Source organism: Vigna radiata, chromosome 10, assembly GCF_000741045.1.
Source record: "Vigna radiata var. radiata cultivar VC1973A chromosome 10, Vradiata_ver6, whole genome shotgun sequence".
Lineage (NCBI taxonomy): Eukaryota > Viridiplantae > Streptophyta > Magnoliopsida > Fabales > Fabaceae > Vigna > Vigna radiata.
In genome coordinates this window covers 12,414,797-12,433,392 of record NC_028360.1, presented here as the reverse complement: position 1 = coordinate 12,433,392, position 18,596 = coordinate 12,414,797, and the positions used below count along the sequence as shown (strand labels likewise).

General features: G+C 32.8%; 3 protein-coding genes and 1 long non-coding RNA gene across 7 annotated transcripts in view; 1 reads left to right on the top strand and 3 right to left on the bottom strand.

Moving 5' to 3' along the window:
* The window catches only part of LOC106774841, a 4,593-nt gene extending 2,846 nt beyond the window's left edge, over nt 1-1,747 (bottom strand). The window contains exon 1 of the mRNA XM_022787251.1: nt 1,690-1,747. Within this exon, the coding sequence (XP_022642972.1) occupies nt 1,690-1,747 (58 nt within the window). The remainder of the gene's footprint in view (nt 1-1,689) is intronic.
* A 3,308-nt stretch (nt 1,748-5,055) lies between these two features.
* Nucleotides 5,056-6,694, bottom strand: LOC106775627 (ammonium transporter 3 member 2-like). The gene is made up of 3 exons (XM_014662771.1): nt 6,107-6,694; nt 5,695-5,980; nt 5,056-5,618 (listed from the first exon to the last, which is right to left on the bottom strand). Exons 1-3 carry the CDS (start codon nt 6,692-6,694, stop codon nt 5,056-5,058), a joined length of 1,437 nt encoding a protein of 478 aa, XP_014518257.1.
* A 2,059-nt stretch (nt 6,695-8,753) lies between these two features.
* Nucleotides 8,754-13,139, bottom strand: LOC106774383. The gene is made up of 5 exons (XR_001376736.2): nt 12,756-13,139; nt 12,616-12,668; nt 12,430-12,522; nt 11,199-12,355; nt 8,754-10,556 (listed from the first exon to the last, which is right to left on the bottom strand). It is a non-coding gene; the product is annotated as an uncharacterized LOC106774383 (long non-coding RNA).
* A 3,826-nt stretch (nt 13,140-16,965) lies between these two features.
* Nucleotides 16,966-18,596, top strand: part of LOC106775405 (calmodulin-like protein 11) — a 5,027-nt gene continuing 3,396 nt past the window's right edge. The window contains exons 1-5 of one of the 4 annotated variants that reach the window (XM_022786860.1): nt 16,966-17,088; nt 17,248-17,405; nt 17,536-17,616; nt 17,696-17,876; nt 17,968-18,114. In XM_022786860.1, coding sequence (XP_022642581.1) covers nt 17,013-17,088; nt 17,248-17,405; nt 17,536-17,616; nt 17,696-17,830 — 450 coding nt within the window. In that variant the 5' untranslated portion in view covers nt 16,966-17,012 and the 3' untranslated portion in view covers nt 17,831-17,876; nt 17,968-18,114. Of the gene's footprint in view, nt 17,089-17,247; nt 17,406-17,535; nt 17,617-17,695; nt 18,116-18,596 lie in introns of those variants that run through there. The other 3 variants (XM_022786859.1, XR_002669885.1, XM_014662529.2) reach the window with 3 other exon arrangements.

Genomic DNA, 18,596 nt, shown 5'->3' with positions numbered 1-18,596 from the left:
GACCCCGACCCCGTGTAAAATATGTAATTATGGATAGCGTAGTTGCACCTCCTTCCTTTGCTAGTTTTCTCGTAGGAAAAAATTGCGTCTTTTGCATCTCTTATGGCATTTCAACCCAAAGACGAACCTGGATCGTTGCTTAGGTCCATTCTGACCGCCAACCGTATTCTTTTTCATTGGCAGTAGAAATGACACTATGAAAGGACCCAGGTTCGACTTTAGGTTGGAATGCAATAAGAGATTTAAAAAAACACAAGTTTTTCTTACGTGGAAACTAGCAAAGGGAGAAGATGTACTACGCTACCCAAAGACATAAGAAAAACTGCACCAAAACACAACAAAAATTCATTTTAATCGGTTCAAATGAAAGATAAACATCAAAGATTACTTTAGTCAGAGCAAAAACAATTTTAATGGTTCACGGGAGATCAAGCGCACCTGGAAATGCAGTGCAGCAGAGACAAAACGCGAAGGAAGACGATCAAATTGCTGGTTCGCAAACTAATGGCTCGCATCGATAATTTAACAAGAATCTAGACGTCAGGTACCCACAAACCCAACATTTATAATCGCATATACGTTAGGCGGCTCACTAATGTGACATTCATTCGATTTAAAAATTAATATTTGTGTTATATATAGATGTCGGCTTGGCGGGACGAGACGTCTAGTTGGCGGAAAGAAATGACTTTTCACATACCTGGTCAGACTATAGACGTCGTTTAGGCGAGGCCCTGATGTGTATAATCGCATATAGACGTCTGTTCCTGCCAACTGACGTCTACATGACGGAAAAAATTAAATTTTCACCTACCATTCATACTATAGACGTTGGGTGGGAGGGACACCGACGTCTAGTTGGCAGAAATAAATGATTTTTCACATACCTGATCAGACTATAGACGTCGGTTAAGAGGGGCACCGACGTCCAAATGGCAGAAAAAAATTAACTTTTCACCTACTCGTCAGACTATAGACGTCAGGAATGAGGGCACTAATGTCTATATGACGGAAAGAAATGACTTTTCACTTACCTGTCGACATATAGACGTTAATTTCTGGGGCACCGACGTTTATAGTATTATAGACGTCGGCCGCCTCCCTAACAGACGTCTATAGGCTTCACTTATTTACGCAATTGCCATCGGTCAATAATTTACGTCGCTGGCCCCTCTAACTGACGTGTAATGGGTGACATTATAAGCCGATTCTGCACTAGTGAAGCTTTTTAGACTATGCAATGCTCCAAACTTTAACCCTTGATTTGGAGACAAATAATGGTAGTCTATTTAATAGAAAAAGCTTGTACGAATTCACTTGGCCATAATCATAATGTAAAAGTTTGGCAATGAGCTTGGATGAATGATTTTCAATGCTTTAATAGTTTTTAGTTCAAGAAAGTTGTTTTGTTGCCTAGTTTTCTCTTAGATGCTTGTAATTGACATTTCCTTTACTTTTGTTGTTGTTACCTTCCGACAACTTCTGGATGGAAATAAATCAATTTAAAAATCTGGAGAGAATGTTAGATACTCAAAAGGATGTTTTATTTTGATGTATGTGGAACATAAAACCCACATTTTCTTCTTTACTCATGGAATCTAGCTATACTTGGGTTCAACGCGAAGTAGTGGCAATGATTAGGGTGTTTCGAAACCTCCTTCACAACATAGCAACAACACAATAACATACCTTCCTTCTTCACCAAAATTTGTTCTCCAATTCGTACCACTTGAAGATCTCTTATCATTTATGATAGAGCACTATTTCGTAAACATATACGAGAAGAAATTAAACGAAAACATTTATAATTTAAAGGATCAATGTTCCATGAAGGACAAAATGTTCCATGAAGGAGGGAACTTAAAGAACATGAGCATACTTACAATTTATTTAAGCATAATTAGAAAATTATTTAGGGAATTAAATAAATTGTAATTTTTTTTTTAATTTTATAAAATGTTAAATTCACTAGGCGAGCCAATTTGTGTTCGGTGGGTGAACGAACCTCACTAGACAAAAGTTTGAGTTTGAAATTTTTGTTTTCTTTTATTTTTGTGTTAGGTTTAGAGCTATATCTTAGAGTTTCTAAGTTTTCTTAAACTTATGTGCCTATATACAGAGGTACCAAAAAGTTATGTAAATACTTTTGAGTCATATTATATGCATTTGCATTATTTGAGATATGATTCTCTTGGTTATTCAATTATAACTCTGATTCTTATCAAAGATTAACATCTTTGTGTTAAATCTTCACTTGACTTATCAATCTGTTATATTGTGGCATATCCATTCTTATTTTATTTCGTATTTTTCTCTAATTTTTTTTTTTGTACCTCTTGAAGATTAAAATTCAGAAACAATCATACTATTTCCTAGAAAGGATCATATCAACATTGATCTTGTCATCTCCATGATTGTACGATTGTTTCTCTTTGAACACCCTTTTGTTGTGAAATATATATATATATATATATATATATATATATATATATATATATATATATATATATATATGACTGTAATTTGTCTCTCAATGTCTTTATCTTCATAACTCATCTCATATCTCATCTCATCTCTCATCTTGATGGCATACCCCTTGCCATGACCTAGCACATTCATGAAGAGTTGGAGACATCTATGGAAGATGGACCTATATTCTTTCTCTTAGGCCATCTAAAGCCATCATGAAGATTTAGTAGGAATAATTTTGGGTCTTGTATTTTGGGCTAAGTAGTCTAGATTTTATTTGGGCTTTGTATTTCGGTAGACAAAAATATCCTTATATATCATGAATTCTAAGTTTTAAAGTCAAGGGTATTTTAATAATTTGCATTCTCAAAATTAAAAAAATAAAAAAAGAAACCCCCAAACCTTTACCCATCTCTCTCATTCTTCTCAATCCTTTCTCTTTCATCTCTTTCACTCCAACATTTTCTCTATCATCCTCCCAATTGAAAAAAATAAAAAACACTTGCCTTATTTTAATAATTTTCATTCTCAAAACTAAAAAAAGAAACCCCAAACCCTTATTCACCTCCTTCATTCCTCTCAACCCTTTCTCCTTCATCTCTCACTCAAACATTTTCTCTGTCATCTCTGCACTAGCTCCAACTAAAAAAACACTCATTATTAAACAATTAATTTACTTTTGTAAAGAGTTGAGTCATTGACATATTCATCTTCCGAAAAATGTTCATTCAAAATCTCTTTAATTTCATTATCTTCACTATATATATAACAGCCGACGGCCACAACTTGTACCAAGACTTATAAGCATCCTTCCTTTACATTCTGAGACTACTACGTAACATTGCTCCGTGGCCATTTAATTTTTTTTGGTAGAAAGTTTTTAACTTGCTTTCCTTTACTCAAGAAAAAACAAATCAAAATACAATAAAATTCTCAACGATAAAATCAAACAATAAAAATTCTAAATTTTGAAATTTTATTTAAAATTATATAAAGAAAAAAAATTAGGTGCTTTAATTTTTTTATTTATGTAAGTATTTTTTTTTCTCTAACCATTTTATTTAATAATGAGTGTTTTTTTAGTTGGGATTAATGTAGAGATGACACAGAAAATGTTTGATGAAGAGAGATGAAGTTGAAGGAGGTGAGTAAGGGTTTGAGGTTTCTTTTTTTAGTTTTGAGAATGAAAATTATCAAAATAAGGCAAGTGTTTCTGATATTTTTTCAATTAGGGTTAGAGTAGGGATGACAGAGAAAAGGTTGAAGTGAAAAAGATGAAAGAGAAAAAGGGTTGAGAGGGATGAGAGAGGTGGGTAAGGGTTTGGGGTTTTTTTTTTTTTTTAATTTTGAGAATGAAAATTATTAAAATATCCTTAACATTAAAACATAGAATTCATGGTATAAAGGTATTTTTGTCTACTAAAACCCGGTACACATTGCTAAAATGTACCAACTGAAAAACAGGCGTACACAAGTTAGCAAACCCCATATATATATATATATATATAATATTTAGTTTATCAAATACATAGTTATTATTATTTTATTAATTATTGTATATACCATAAGTCATTATATTTGCTATATTATGTTATATTGTTTTGATACTATATGTTTTAATTAAATGAATCATATAAAATTCAAAAATCCTATAAATATACATGATATTTGAGAGAGAGAGGAAATACATACTCTAATATATTTATTACTCAAAAGATCTAATTCTCTTAAGAGCTTGAACATCATAGAGTTTTTTAGAGGAGGATTTTTTTCTTTGTTTTATTATCAAAATGGGAGATGATTTATCATATGCGACATTCAATAGACTTAAAATTGAAACATTATAACACGGACCGTGAATCGATGATGAGTTCTAAAATGAACCATATGACCCTTAAGTTTTTCATTAGGGATGAATAGTTATTCTCTTTGGATTTCAATTGAGGAATTATATTTTTATCACGCCTGACAATTTTACAATTTTACAATTTTACATCACTTGAATCAACCTCTAAAATAGTTTAAATACTCATTTCTTCTTTTATTCTTAAAAACACTTTTAAGTTAGATGTGAGGAGAATTTGAACCATAACATAAAATCAAAAAAATTTTATTTCCCATTTATTTCTCTTGGTTTTTTATCTATCTCCTTTTATCTTCTTTTTTTTACCGAAAATATATTTGTCTATACTACAATCAACAAGTGGATAAAGATCACCGTTTTAAGTGGAGAAAAAACCGTTTAAGCGGAAAATAAATGGAAATCATTCTCCATTTTAGAGTAGTAACACGTAGCAGTCCTTAAGTCTCAGCGCTAAAGTCCTTATCGTAATTAATTTCCTTTAGTATGAAGTCAAAATCAGCTCAAAATCTTCAATGCAACTACCAAGCCTCGTTCGATAACATTAAACGCAGATTTAAATAGGTAAACACGAATTTTAGTGAGCAGGAACAAGAACCAAAACGCTAGCATTGAGTTTCAAATATTGCTGCAAAATTCAGGATGTAGAAAGATGATTGCGCCATCCAAGACAACGTATAGAAACAAAACATGCATGATTTAACACTTTATTTTTGGTGACTTACTCATACCATTTGAAGTTGAGTCAATGGTTTTGGGTCTCTAAAGAAGGAAAAGTCTTGAGTATCATAAATTCTGTTGTGGTTGAGATTCTCAAACTTGGCATTGTCAGCATTATTCAAAGCGAAAGCCTCTTCTCCATGCATTGCCTTGTCACCCGTTTGCAGCGCATCGGTGTGAAGTCTGAGAGGTACCAAGACCCCCACCAGCAAGCAAATCAAGCTTGTAGTAACGAAGTTGAAGATGATGACGAAAACTATGGCTCCGATTTGGATGCCCATTTGTCTTAAACCCGCTCCAGTTGCACCGTTCTGGAGGCCATAGGCCAGGCCAATGTATTTTTCCCAATCGGGGACCATGTAGAAGAGACGGCAGAGTTTAGGGACGGCGAAGAGGCCGGTGAGGATTCCGCCGAGAGCACCGGCGACGGCGTGGGTGTGGAAAACCGCCATGGGGTCGTCGATTTGTTTCAAGAAGGGTACCTTGTTATGGAGGATCATCATTGTGTACCAGGGAACGCTTCCTGAGATCAAACCCATCAAGATCGCTGCCCACCCCTGCACAACTCCTGTTTCATTTCACATATGTTGGTGGATGTTTGAAGAAAGAACAACATAGGAAAAAGGAAGCGTGTGTGCGTGTACCTGCAGCAGGTGTGATGCAAACGAGGCCGGTGATCATGCCTTGTATGGCGCCAAACACGGTGGGCTTACCAAAGTACAAAGTGTCGAGTAGAACCCACACCATGATGCTAGCGGCGGCACACACGTGTGTGTTAAGGACGGCCAGAGAAGCCACCGTGCTCACCACGAACGGACCACCACCGTTGAACCCACTCCAACCCATCCAAAGCAGGCCGGCGCCGGCGAGCCCTACAATCATGTTGTTTGATGGAAACCTTTCTCTCTCCTTCTCACATCTTGGACCCACCTATTCAACCACCCTCGAATGCCTTAGTTTTAGTATCTTCCTCATAAAAAATGGAAATTTCAAAAAGTTATGATTTTTAAATAAACTGGGAGATGGAGAAAGGTGAGTGAGGAAATGCAAACCCACCCAATAAGCTGCAGTATAACCGGCAACTCCGGCAGAGAGGTGAATGACATATCCACCGGAGAAATCAATAACTCCAAGCTTCGCCAACCATCCTTCGGGGCACCAGATGCTGAAAGCAGTGACCGTGTACGAAAAAGTAACCCAAAGAGGAACAAACAGCATCCACGCAAGGATGTTCATTCTCCCGAGCAACGCCCCAGCTATGAGGATCAAAGTAATCGCCGCGAACACGCCCTGAAAAAACACCATGGTAGCGGTGGGAAAGAGCCCCAGAAACGCTTTCCCCAGAAGAAACTCCTGGTCCAGCGCCACCCCTGGTTTCCCCAAGAAGAACAGCATTTTCTCACCGAATGACATGCGGAAACCCCACGCAACCCAGCAGAGAAGAACCGCCGCGAAGGCGTAGAAGGCCATGAAAGCGGAGTTAATGGCCCATGTTTTTTTGACGAGGCTTCCGTAGAGAATAACCAGCCCTGGAATGCTTTGTAGACCCACCACCGTCGCTGCCATTAACTGCCACGCATTATCTCCTTTGTTTAACCATTCTGGGCTCGCTTCGTCTGGCAAAAGGTTCGGCGGAAACTCCATGGATGACCCTCCGCAACGCCAAGGTTCTATGATACTCAAGTTATTTGTTGAAGATTTTATAGAATGAATTTGTTTGGGAGTGTATACTGTAAACAATAATCTCATCAACTTTTTCTTTTGTTTACTTGGATGAGATGAGAGTGTGAGACATCAAGAAGCCGGCATTTTTGGTTGACAAGGAAAAATATTTTTTCTTTATTCATTCTTTCATCTTATATACGTCGCGGCATGCAGATCGCCATGACGTATGTCCATCAAAAATCGGTCGTAAAACCATTATATTGTAAAGGAGAATTATATTTTGAGAAATAAAACTTTGTGACACATAAATTTTTTACATTCATTTGATACTATCTTTACTTACTTTTTAATCTCTTTTTTCTTGAAAAACTACAAAACTTTATATTTTTTGGATCATTTTACCCTTGTATGCTGTGTCAAATGAATGTAAAAGTGTGTTATGATATTATTACTCTTATATTTTAACAACACTTATTTGACAACTTTTTTTGACAACGAGACACGTGTCATCATTTTATTGGTCTATTTGAATTTATGTAAAAATTATTTAAAATGGACCAATCACATACTGTTACGTATGCATTGTCAAAAAGTTGTTAAAAAAGTGTTGTTAAAAAAAGTTTTTCCTATTGTAAAACAACAATTAAAAGTTTGGTTAATATATTGTTCTGAATACATGAATTGAACTGTATTATCCACTAAGTCACCTGTCCTCACTGGTTTTCTTTTTGCGGTTGAAATCATAGGTTGATGAAAGTACTCAAAGTGAAGAAAAATTCAACTACAATTGACATTTATCAGAAAATGATTTTGCAGCCATGCATGCAAATTAGAACAACGCTGCAACAAAATCTTGGTCCAAGTACAAGGAGTTACGATGTCACTGGATACAGATAGAAGTGCCATGAAACCTCCAAAGCTGCTGCGAAAACTCTACAAATCTTATTTTCTTGAAAAATATATTGAATTTATTTGATATAATGATTCTCTTCTTTGGAATGTTAAAACTTAATATTGCTTTGAGGTGATAAATATTGGTTGGATATACTTGGGGTCTTTAATATTTATTGCATGTCTAAATGTGCTATTTTCTATTCTGGAAGATATTTTCCCAATTTGAGTTGTGATCTTAGACGGTTACTTAATGATGGGATGTTTTCAACACTTATTTTTTGGCTATATATAATGTGCAATGTTTTGCTATGAAATCACATTCTATTGAAAAGTTCTTTTTTATACTCATATCTAATTTAATTTCTCATTTTCTTAGTTATTGCTCAGTATTTATTGTAGTATTATCTTTGGCAATTTTGTCAATCTCAGTTTATCTGAACAGGTTTTGCGACTTCTTCTATGCGTATCACATGATCTATTCAACTTTGAGTTCTGGGTTAGCAGTTGCAACTAAAAGTTATCTTTAACACACTGATCCCTTAATGACTTGGAGTTTATTCTTTTAAAGATTTTGTAGGTTACCTTGTATGATAATTTTGTAGGTTACCTTGTTTGAATTTCATTTGTAGTAAATGGTTTATTTCTTAGTAATTGTCAATTGTTAACTAAATATCTTGTTTTAAGTAGAGTAAACTTGACTGATGTCATCACTTTCTGATGGATTTGTAAAATGATTGTCTTATTGAATGTGGTCTCTCTGGTGATAGACCAAAAAAGTGCTTTTAGATTGCTTAGCTTCATTTTGCAGCTGGAGTTTATCTTGGTCATATTCTGTTCAAAGTGAAAAGCGCAGCAATTTAAAATTCATGACAGAATAGATTTACGCAAAGTCAATTACATTAGTGGATGTTTAAGTTGTAGAATATCTGTATTGTATTTCTGTTACCCATGATTCAAATTATGGAGACACATTATTACTAATAACATTGGCATATGTGATAAAGTTTTATATTTTTTAGATAATTTTTTTCTTATAACTATGCTTGGCCTTGATATTTGATTGAGAGGATTTTTCCTATATGTGTTAGGTTCCTTTACTGAGTGACCGTAATCCTCTCACACACACTCAACAAAAAGAAACAAATGTATGAATATGAACTTTATTAATTCTGTAAAGTATGAAAGAACAGAATAAAAAGCAAGTATTTTCTCCAAGAAAGCCTCCCTTCCTCCACTGGATAATTTACTACTAGTCTGCTAATTTCATTTTATTTATTGCTTGGTGTTGTAAATTTGATTTTGAACAAGTCCAAGTGTATTGTTCGTGGGCCTCAACGACTTAGTATGGACTGCTTTAGAAACACTTCATTTGGTCTTTCTCAGGAAGAGGTTGGGCCATTAGCTGATGTATCAATGACTAATGTAGAATGATGCAATATTCTTGAGGGTTTAGACGTCAAGAGCAGCTCGTGTCGTGTTTTAGCGCGAAGAGCAGCTTGAACATTTTGAGGGTTTGGACATCAAGAGCAACTCCTTGTGTCGTGTTTTGTGGAAGACAGTGTCAATGACCTTCTCCTTAAACTCTTCTATCTTTTCAAACATGCTTCTTCTTATGCCAAGGCTTCAGAATCATCGAATTCCTTTCGTGATGTCATACCAGATCGTACCATCATAAGCAGCTACCCTGTTTGGTTGTGGCGTTGTATTTCCAAAAGCAAGAACTTTCAAATAAAGTTCTTTCCCTCAGGTACTTTAAGCTTTCAAGAGAGATTGAGATGGCCTGCTTGATTGGAACTTCCTACGTGAGAAAGCATTCCCCAGACCTGAATGGCTATACCACAGCTTATATCTGACCTTCTATTCCAACCACTTTAAGTGAAATATCTTTAGAGAATAACTGAACTTGTAAACTGGATTTGACCCTTGGGTCATGTACCCTTGAAGTGACCTCCTTTCAAAAACCTATAAGTCTTCGACTCGACTACCTTTACTTTGAAGAAGAAGATTTAGCCATTGGTTTGGCTACCACTCTAGTGGAGCACCGTGATAAGGCGCCTATTACTTACTTCTTTTTCATGATATCAAGACAACTTAAGCAAACCGATTAAGAAAGGGATTTCATGGTGGTTACTCTAAGAAATTGGGCTTAGAATCTAACAATTTCCATAAGACCTGTTTGTAAAGTAAAGACTGCACTATTTATATCTTTAACTAATATGCAATATCAATTTGCTAAGAGCCTGCATCCTGGTGGTTCCCACACTACGACACTCCACTTGGCTTTGCAGGTGAATCTCTTCAAAGTTAACATTTAGGACAGTTTTTCAATAGTTATGTTCTCCAATAATTCTAGGCGCATACTCAATTAAGGCTGTGTTACAGTAAGCAACTCCATTAAATTATTTAAGTTTTTGTCATATGAGAATTTATTCACAAACTCAATTACGAAATTTACTCAAATAACCTTTAAAAAATTTACAGTGACAAGTTTTTTTCTTTATGTATTCAATTGAAATGAACTAAAAAAGCATACAGGAAGGTCATATGTCCAATGTAGTTCTTTAAAAGGTCCCTATATTAGGACTACTCTATTCATATACATTGGTAACATAAATAGCAAGGGTATGTTAGGGCACATTTTTCCGTAGTACACCTTATGGAGACGCCGTGTTTAGTATGCACATATTTTTTAAATGAAACCCCAAAAGGACAGGGAACTATACAATATCTAAATAGTTAATAGAGTGCCATATTCGCTATATAATTTTAATATGGTGCGAATTTACCAGTGGAACATGTTCATTGCAAAAGGTTAGAAAAATAAGGTCAACTATGCAGTTTTGATCCCGCTTTATGGACTGTCAGTGGATGATGTACCTCAGATTTGGTAGGATCCAGAGCCGGCTGAGATATCTCAAGACCCTCTTCTTTAAGAATAGATAAATACCTGCCAAATAATCAACAAGTCTATAAGAGACACATAATAATCACCAGAGATATAAAAAAAAAATACTACTTCTCATCTAGTATAGTCAACTAAGACCTCTAAATTTAGTATCATCCTACATGGATCATACAAGGAAGAGGGACGAATGAATGATGGGGGTGTATATGGGAAAAAGATGATCATTGTTGGAATGCATTAGTTTTTATAGCAATAACAGTTCACCAACAATTTTCGATTTCCCTTTTGCAGTGCACAGTTGGATAGGGGCTGAATCCACTTCAGGTAATTAGTTCTCCAGGTTAACCAGAAGGCTATTTTTATAGAAAGTTCCTTGAGTTCTTATAGAAATCTTTTCACCTTCAGTTTTTTTATTATGTTTTCACGTTGCTGCATTTATTCCCGCCATAATGTTAGCGGAGCTTTACTTCTTTAATCATAGTGTTGCTTCCCAGATGGCACTAAAGGAATTTAATCTAGAGATACCTTCTGCATACCACAATGACACACCGTTTTGCTAGGACTAACGGTATCCCTCTTGTACTTGATTGTTTAATGGTCATTTATAGTAGCGTTCTGAGGTGAATTGATGATTTTCTTTGGATAAAAAATTTCAGACTTTGCTATGTGGATTAATTGACTTACCTCCTTCAAATGGAGTTCTTCCTCAATCTCATGCACACCGAAAGCCGGGTTGTTCTCAAGAAACAGGTGGATAGGATAAGTGAGTGTTAGTAACTATTGTAATTACATGAGATATTTGATATGGTGATTTTTTTTCAATGGCAAATGATCCGAAGAAAGATGGTTAAAAGCCAAGGAAAACATAAATCTTAAAGCTAGCAATTCTGAAATTTATAAAAAGATGCAAGAGTGTTTGTAGAAATGGATAATTATCCACATATAAACATATAAGTCATTAATCCTCCTATCCTATCCAATTATGACAATTGATACATAGCTAAGTTTTCTTTTGGTCATGAGTTTGATTACTTGCAGAATCATTTAGGACTTAAGCAAAAAGAAATTGTCAACAATATTGTTGAAAAGAAACTGTCAACAATATTCTTGGAGAAATTTTATAAAACGAAGAAAAAAACATTTGCCTTTTTGGATTAAAATTATCAACAAGAAGGTCCTCGTGCTAAAGAAATATATAGTTGCATTATTATGTCTGGATGCAAAGTCCGTTTCACAAATCACCTACGCCATGATATAGCATTATTTCACTCAATCTTTATCCATAAACTTAATCTTCAGAAAAGATTGTTACAACTACAAAAAAAATTTTGCCTGAGCCTTTTATACCATTTTTTTATTTATAGCAGATACATGTATAACATGGTTACTCCAACTTCCATCCATCCACAAAACCATCATAATGAAAAAGCATAACAACAAAATCACTTGACAAGAACTACAATCAGCAATGAGTCATAAGTTACAATGAGTTTTAGATCAAACAAAAATTGCACACGTGAAGGAATAAAAACCTTTTTTACAATATTGTTGATAATTTCTTTCTCCTTAATTCGGCAAGCAATTAAATTCACGACCAAAAGAGGAGGATTAAGGGCTTATATTCTTACACGTGAATAATTATTTATTTCTATAAATACTCTGGCATTTTTTCATAAAATTCAGAATTGTCAGCTTTAAGATTTATGATTTCCTTGATTGTTAAGCATCTTTCGTCGGATCATATGCCATTAAAGAAAAAAATCACCATACCAAATATTCCATGCAATTACGATAGATAACCTTGAAAACTGAAGTGGATTAAGCTCCTATCCAACCGTGCGCTGCAAAAGGGAAATTAAAAAATGTTGGTGAACTGTTATTGCTATAAAAACCAATGCATTCCAACAATGATCACCTTTTTCTCGTATACACCCCTATCATTCCTTCGTCCCACTTCCTTGTATGATCCATCAGCATTTGGTGTTCCCGCACACGACACTCCGGCCAACTATAACAATCAATGCAGTGCAAAAGTTTGATTAACATTATAAAAAATATATGTGCAAGTAGAAATACAATATGGAATGGTTAAGACAACCACCTGCATTTATTTCCCCGTGCCTCTTCCGTGATCTGTTTGCCTCCTTGATCACCCTACATTCAAATTCTAGTGAATGATGAAATTTTCATATCCAAATCACGCTATCTACAGGAAAAGAAATAACTGTTCATCTTATTTACCCATCATGAAAGCCAACGAAACGTTTTGCTGATCCCTTCGCCGATCCGGTTCCCTTCCAAGTCGTATTCCGTGGCCACCACTAGATCGACGTCGCTTGGCCGACTACTCCTGCCACCACTGAAGAGCCTCCATAGCTTTGAAACGATGCCGTTCGATGACGAGAAAGAAGCGGAAAACCTATGCATCTAGTCCAGGAGCCAGATTCTAACGTCGGCGACGGGGGAGTGGCAGAGCGGAGAGAGAGTAGGCAGAGGAGGTCGTGGCGGAAGTTTGATAATGACCTGGTGCTCAGGGTTTCGATCTGGGGGAAGTTAGGTTGAGTGTAAGATCTGGAAGCAAACCCAAAAGAAATTGAGGGAAAGAGAAAAGTGTAAAGTGAAAAGGAAGAATAGAATATGATTTATGAACTTTTCAAAAACAATTATAATTTTCATTATTATTATTATTAGATTTTAAATAATTGACCAAAATCATTCTAAATTATGTCTGAAAGTTTTTTTAACTTTTCTAAAATAACATGATTTTTTTTTCTAGTGCGGTTTAATTCCCTATTTTATTTTGAATTCGAAATTAAAAACATTACATTTTAAAAATAATAATAAAGAAAAATCTTGTAAAAATATTTTCACAAAGATAATTATAAAGTTAGTAAATTAAATTTAAAAATAAAATAAAGTAAGTTAAATATTGATATCTTGTTATCGAACAAAGTTACAATTTTCATTAAAATCAAATCTGCAATATGCATATAACCTTTAAAAGATATATAAAATTAAAAATTCAATTTTTTAAACACAAGTAGACGTGCAAGAACTCCATGGTGCTAGATTTTTTGTAGTACTGTAACGAGTCTTATGGAAAACAATTTTCTAATTGGTAGCTTTAAAAAAGATAGCTAATGATAACAAAAGAAGTGGGCAAAACTATTCGATTCCCTTTAATTAGTCAATCAAGGGCCTTACCGGTAATAATTATCATTTTCATGTGGCGCAGCATATTTGTAGGTCTAAAACGAATCCTGAGATTTCTTGTTTTTAAATTGGTTTAAATTTTTTTCTTTTAAGTTAAATTTTGATGTTCAGTTTAGTCTCCATTTTTAAAAATGTTAATCTTTAGTTCTTATAATATGAATAATGTATCAAATCAGTTCTATCCGTTAATAAATCATAGGTTTTTTATATCTTTTGTTCATTAAGTGATTTATTTCTCATAACACCTTTCTTTAACAAATCACAAAATATAGGATACCTAAGTATGGAAACTTGTGATTTATTGTTCAATAAATGTTGTCATGAGGATTTATTTGATATATTTTTCATACCATAGGAATTAAAAGTTGATATTTTTAAAAACGAAGACTACACTGAACATCAAAACTTAAATTAGTGACAAAAAAAAAATTTAAACCTTTTAAATTTAATAATACTTTATGGAAAAAATATTATTTTTTCAAATAACTATATTTTTTCTAAAAGTATTATTTTGAATTTTTAAGGATCTAAACATTATATATATATATATATATAATTTAATAAACTTAAAGCTATTAGTGGATTTTTTTGACTAATAATACCATAAATAATCAACTTTAAATTCTTTTATAATAAGTTTGTAAGTCAAATAAATGGATGCAGAAAACACCAAACTTTTAATAAAAGATTTATAGACAATTAATATGCTCTTTTCTATAACATGTTTGTGATCCAACTCCCGGTAAAGACACGCTATTCAATTACTGAATAAAAATCAAAGTCAATTGTTGGAATGTATCTGCATAATTATATTAATTAAAACCTATATCTAGCCATAAACAATATTAAGCATTTAGAATTATTTACGAAAAAATAGGATACATTAGAGCAATCAATAATTTGTAGTTTAGTATAGCTGTAGATATAACAATAAACAAAAATACTATAATATATACAATAATACGAAATAAAAACATCACAGTGCAATGTAAGGAAACCCTACAATTTTTAAATCTAGTATTAACATGTAATAAACTAATTCTCATTATTAATCCTTTGTAGCAATATTCCTTTTAATTAATAAAATAAATTATAAGCATAATTGATATTAGGGTTTGAATATATTTTTGATTTGTTAATTTTAAGTTAAAATTGGAATGAGTGTTTTTTAAACTTTTGTTTAATTTAGTTTCTCAATTTTAAAAGTATGTAAATTTAATTATTTTAATTAAATTTTATAAATTTTATTTGATATTTGAATTATTTATATTGTTTGATTCATTTTTTTCTTCAATATTAATTGATAAAAATGTTTGAAATTTCAAATAAATTTAATAAATTTTAATTAAAATAATTAAATTCACATAAATTTAAAGACAAAAGCTAAATTAATCACAAGTTTTGAAAAAAGATTAAATTTTAATTTTTACTAAAAAATTAAGAGACAAAATTATATTTAACAATGAATTTTAATAAAAATCTAATTTTAAATTTAAAGCATGAATAAAATAGAGGACAAAATATGTTTTCCAAAGTTTGAATAAATTAATTTGAAAAAAAGTAAGAAATCTGATTTTGAAAAAAAGTAGTAGCGTACATTAGCCGTGAACCAAAGTGGAAACGACACCGTATGCCTTTAAGTCTATGGCTCAAACTAAACTTATAGAATGCGCCAACCACCAAATTCGCCACGGTTTCAGGACTTATTCTCCCTTTCTCCATGACTTTACACAACTAAACGTGAACAATGCTTATATGTAAAATTATATTATTTTTTCGGTTTTAACTGATTCTCAAATTTAAAAAATAAATAAGTATAGTATTTTTAACTTAATTATGTAAATTTATTTTGACATAATATTTTATATTCATATTATTTAATATATTTAAACTTAAAATTAGTATGAAATATCATATAACATGTAAAAAATTGATATAATTAAATTAAAACAACTATTTCTATTGGTATTTAGAGTTTAAAAATCAAAATGTATTAAAATTTAAGAGAATAATAAATTTCAATTTCAAGTATTGTGACTGAAAATATACTTAACGTTTTTTCTACGCATAACCCATTAAGTTTTTAGGTTGTTGTCCTTGGAATAGGGGATAGAGATATTTTGTAGGACTTATATTTTCCTCTTTCCTAACTTTCGGTCAACTTCTTTGTTAATTTCCAAATGCTACAACTCATATTTCTCTACTTTAATTTCATTATACTTTTTTTTTTAATATGTTTTTAGTCCCTATGTTTTGGGTTGATTTTGGTTTTAATATCTCTTTCAAACTAAAATACAATTTAGTCTTCCAACTTTAAAAAAACTCTGGTTTTAGTCTTTTTACTTAATTTTATTTGTTATTGAAACGTGCTTAAAACAGCAAATGAAGTTAAACAAATTTAGTGAAAAGAACTAAAACCAGAGTTTTCTAATTTTGAAGGACTAAATTATACCTTAATTTAAAAAAGAGACTAAAACCAAAATCGTCCCAAAATATAAGAATTAAAAACATATTTAACCCTTTTTTGTTCACTTACCTCATTTGTTTTAAAGTCTGAAAATTAATTTTTAGATTTTAACAAAAAAATATATGTCTTAATCTATGTATATAAATCAAATTGATTTAACTATACAATTTAGCCTGTATTAATTGGTGGTTACAATAATTTCCTTTATACGGTCAATTTTTACGAAAAAAATACTCTTGTCTAACATGCTTTAAAAAAAATTACAAAAATAGTATATTTCATTAAAAAAATTAATATAATATCTTGCTTTAATTATATTTTACAATACACAACATTTCATTCATAAAGTATAATTGCATGTGCCGTACGTTCTATAGTTCAACGCTTATGCGTGGCAGGTATAATTAAAATAATTAATTGTGGTTTTCAAACTTAAGTACATTCCTGACCTTGTTTCGTACGAAAATCAAACATCTAATTTTACTAATTCACCAAATTGAATAGTCAAGTACAAATACCTAGACTCTAGTTAGTCAAAACGACCACGTTTATTCAGTTTAGTTATTAAATTTATATATACACACAATTATATTCTATTTCGTTTTCACACTATTTTTATATTTCTATTTTGTGTTATCTGTATATATTATTTTCTTTTTTTGTTTTTTACTCACAGAATTAAAAAATAAGGTAGGAAGGTACCATATATATTATATATATGACACGAGTGCTCCTTCGTCTCTGCATAAAATGAGTTTGTATTGTGGTGAAAGTTAGTTAGAAAATACGGTATTTGTGTATCACTGTAGAGAGTGAGCATGAAGGAGGCCTTGAGGGAAGAACAGATTGGTGAGTTTTTGGAAGCCTTTTGTCTCTTTGACAAAGATGGAGATGGTATGTATATGTGTTTCTTCAGCTCTGTTTTCGCGTTCTTGAGATCTCACTTCCGTTTTCTTTTGATTGTTGAATTTGTACATTGATTTTCTTAATCATACACTCGATTGCATTTCTGTTCTGTAAATATGATATAAATGTTCATATATTGGAGAAAAGGCTGCATAAACATCGAAGAATTAGGCACTGCGATTCGCTCACTCGATGAAAATCCAACGCTGGAGGAGTTGCAAATCATGATGAGTGAAGTGGATACAGACGGCAACGGAACCATAGAATTCGGGGAATTCTTGAATCTCATGGCCAGAAAAATGAAGGTGCATATCAAATCGAATCACATGTTCATTAATTTTTATTCTATTTTATTTTTTCATATAGTGTAGTACAGCACGAAGTCTTGACCACGAGTCACGACGCTTGTTGATTGTATTGTATTGTGCGGAAAAGGAAAGTGAAGCAGAAGAGGAACTGAAGGAAGCTTTCAGAGTGTTTGACAAAGATCAAGACGGTTATATATCAGCGAGTGAGGTTAGATTTGTTGATTGGTGAGAGAATTGTGAGTGTTAATTGATTTTGTTGAATAAAATGGGTTAATGTGTGAGTGCAGTTGAGGTCTGTGATGAGGACCATTGGAGAGAAGGTGACAGACGAAGAAGTGGCACAGATGGTGAAAGAGGCTGATTTAGATGGTGACGGTCTCGTTGATTATGAGGAGTTTGTGAGAATGATGTTGGCTGCATAATCACATCAACCAAAAATACACAAAATTACATATAATTTTATGTTTGGTTAGTATTAATTCCTGAACACTAAATGCACTTATTTCATTTTCTATTGCATGCCTGATAAGTTATTGTGTTGACAAAGAGGACACAGTAGATTTGAGAATGGAATTGACAAGATGATAATTTCTGACCCTGCAACTCTAAAGTCATCCTAAACGTGTCACGCAAAACTAAGGTGAATTTTCTCATTTTTATTCAACAATAGGATCTTGGATTTCAACTAATAAAACTTGCTTTGACCTTTTTTTATTTTTTTTTTATTTTATGAATATATATTGTGCTTTCGTTTATTCTTTGGATGAAAAAAAATATATTTTGTAAAAGTAAAAAAGTTGACCATCATTCATATATAAGAAAAACTCATTAATATAAAGGAAAATGTTACTTTGACAACCCCATTTGACAACGTTTTTGACAACCACAAATGGCAACGTCTGATTGGCTGTTTGAAATGTATTTTTTAAAAAGAAAATAGCTGAAGGGAAGGGCATTTGCAGAAAAGGACATGGTCGAAATTTAATGATTCATGCCTAGGTAACCCATCTCTCTCCAAGAAAGACGTAACTCTCTCCACGAAACCACGATACTCCACGAAACCACTCTCTGTGTCATTGCAATCTCAGGAAACCTTCACGAAACCATCACTGTGTGTATTGAAGTTTTGGGTTTTACGTTTTCGATAACGTTCCGGCACTGAATTGGAGGAAGTGTGTAAAGGGGCGA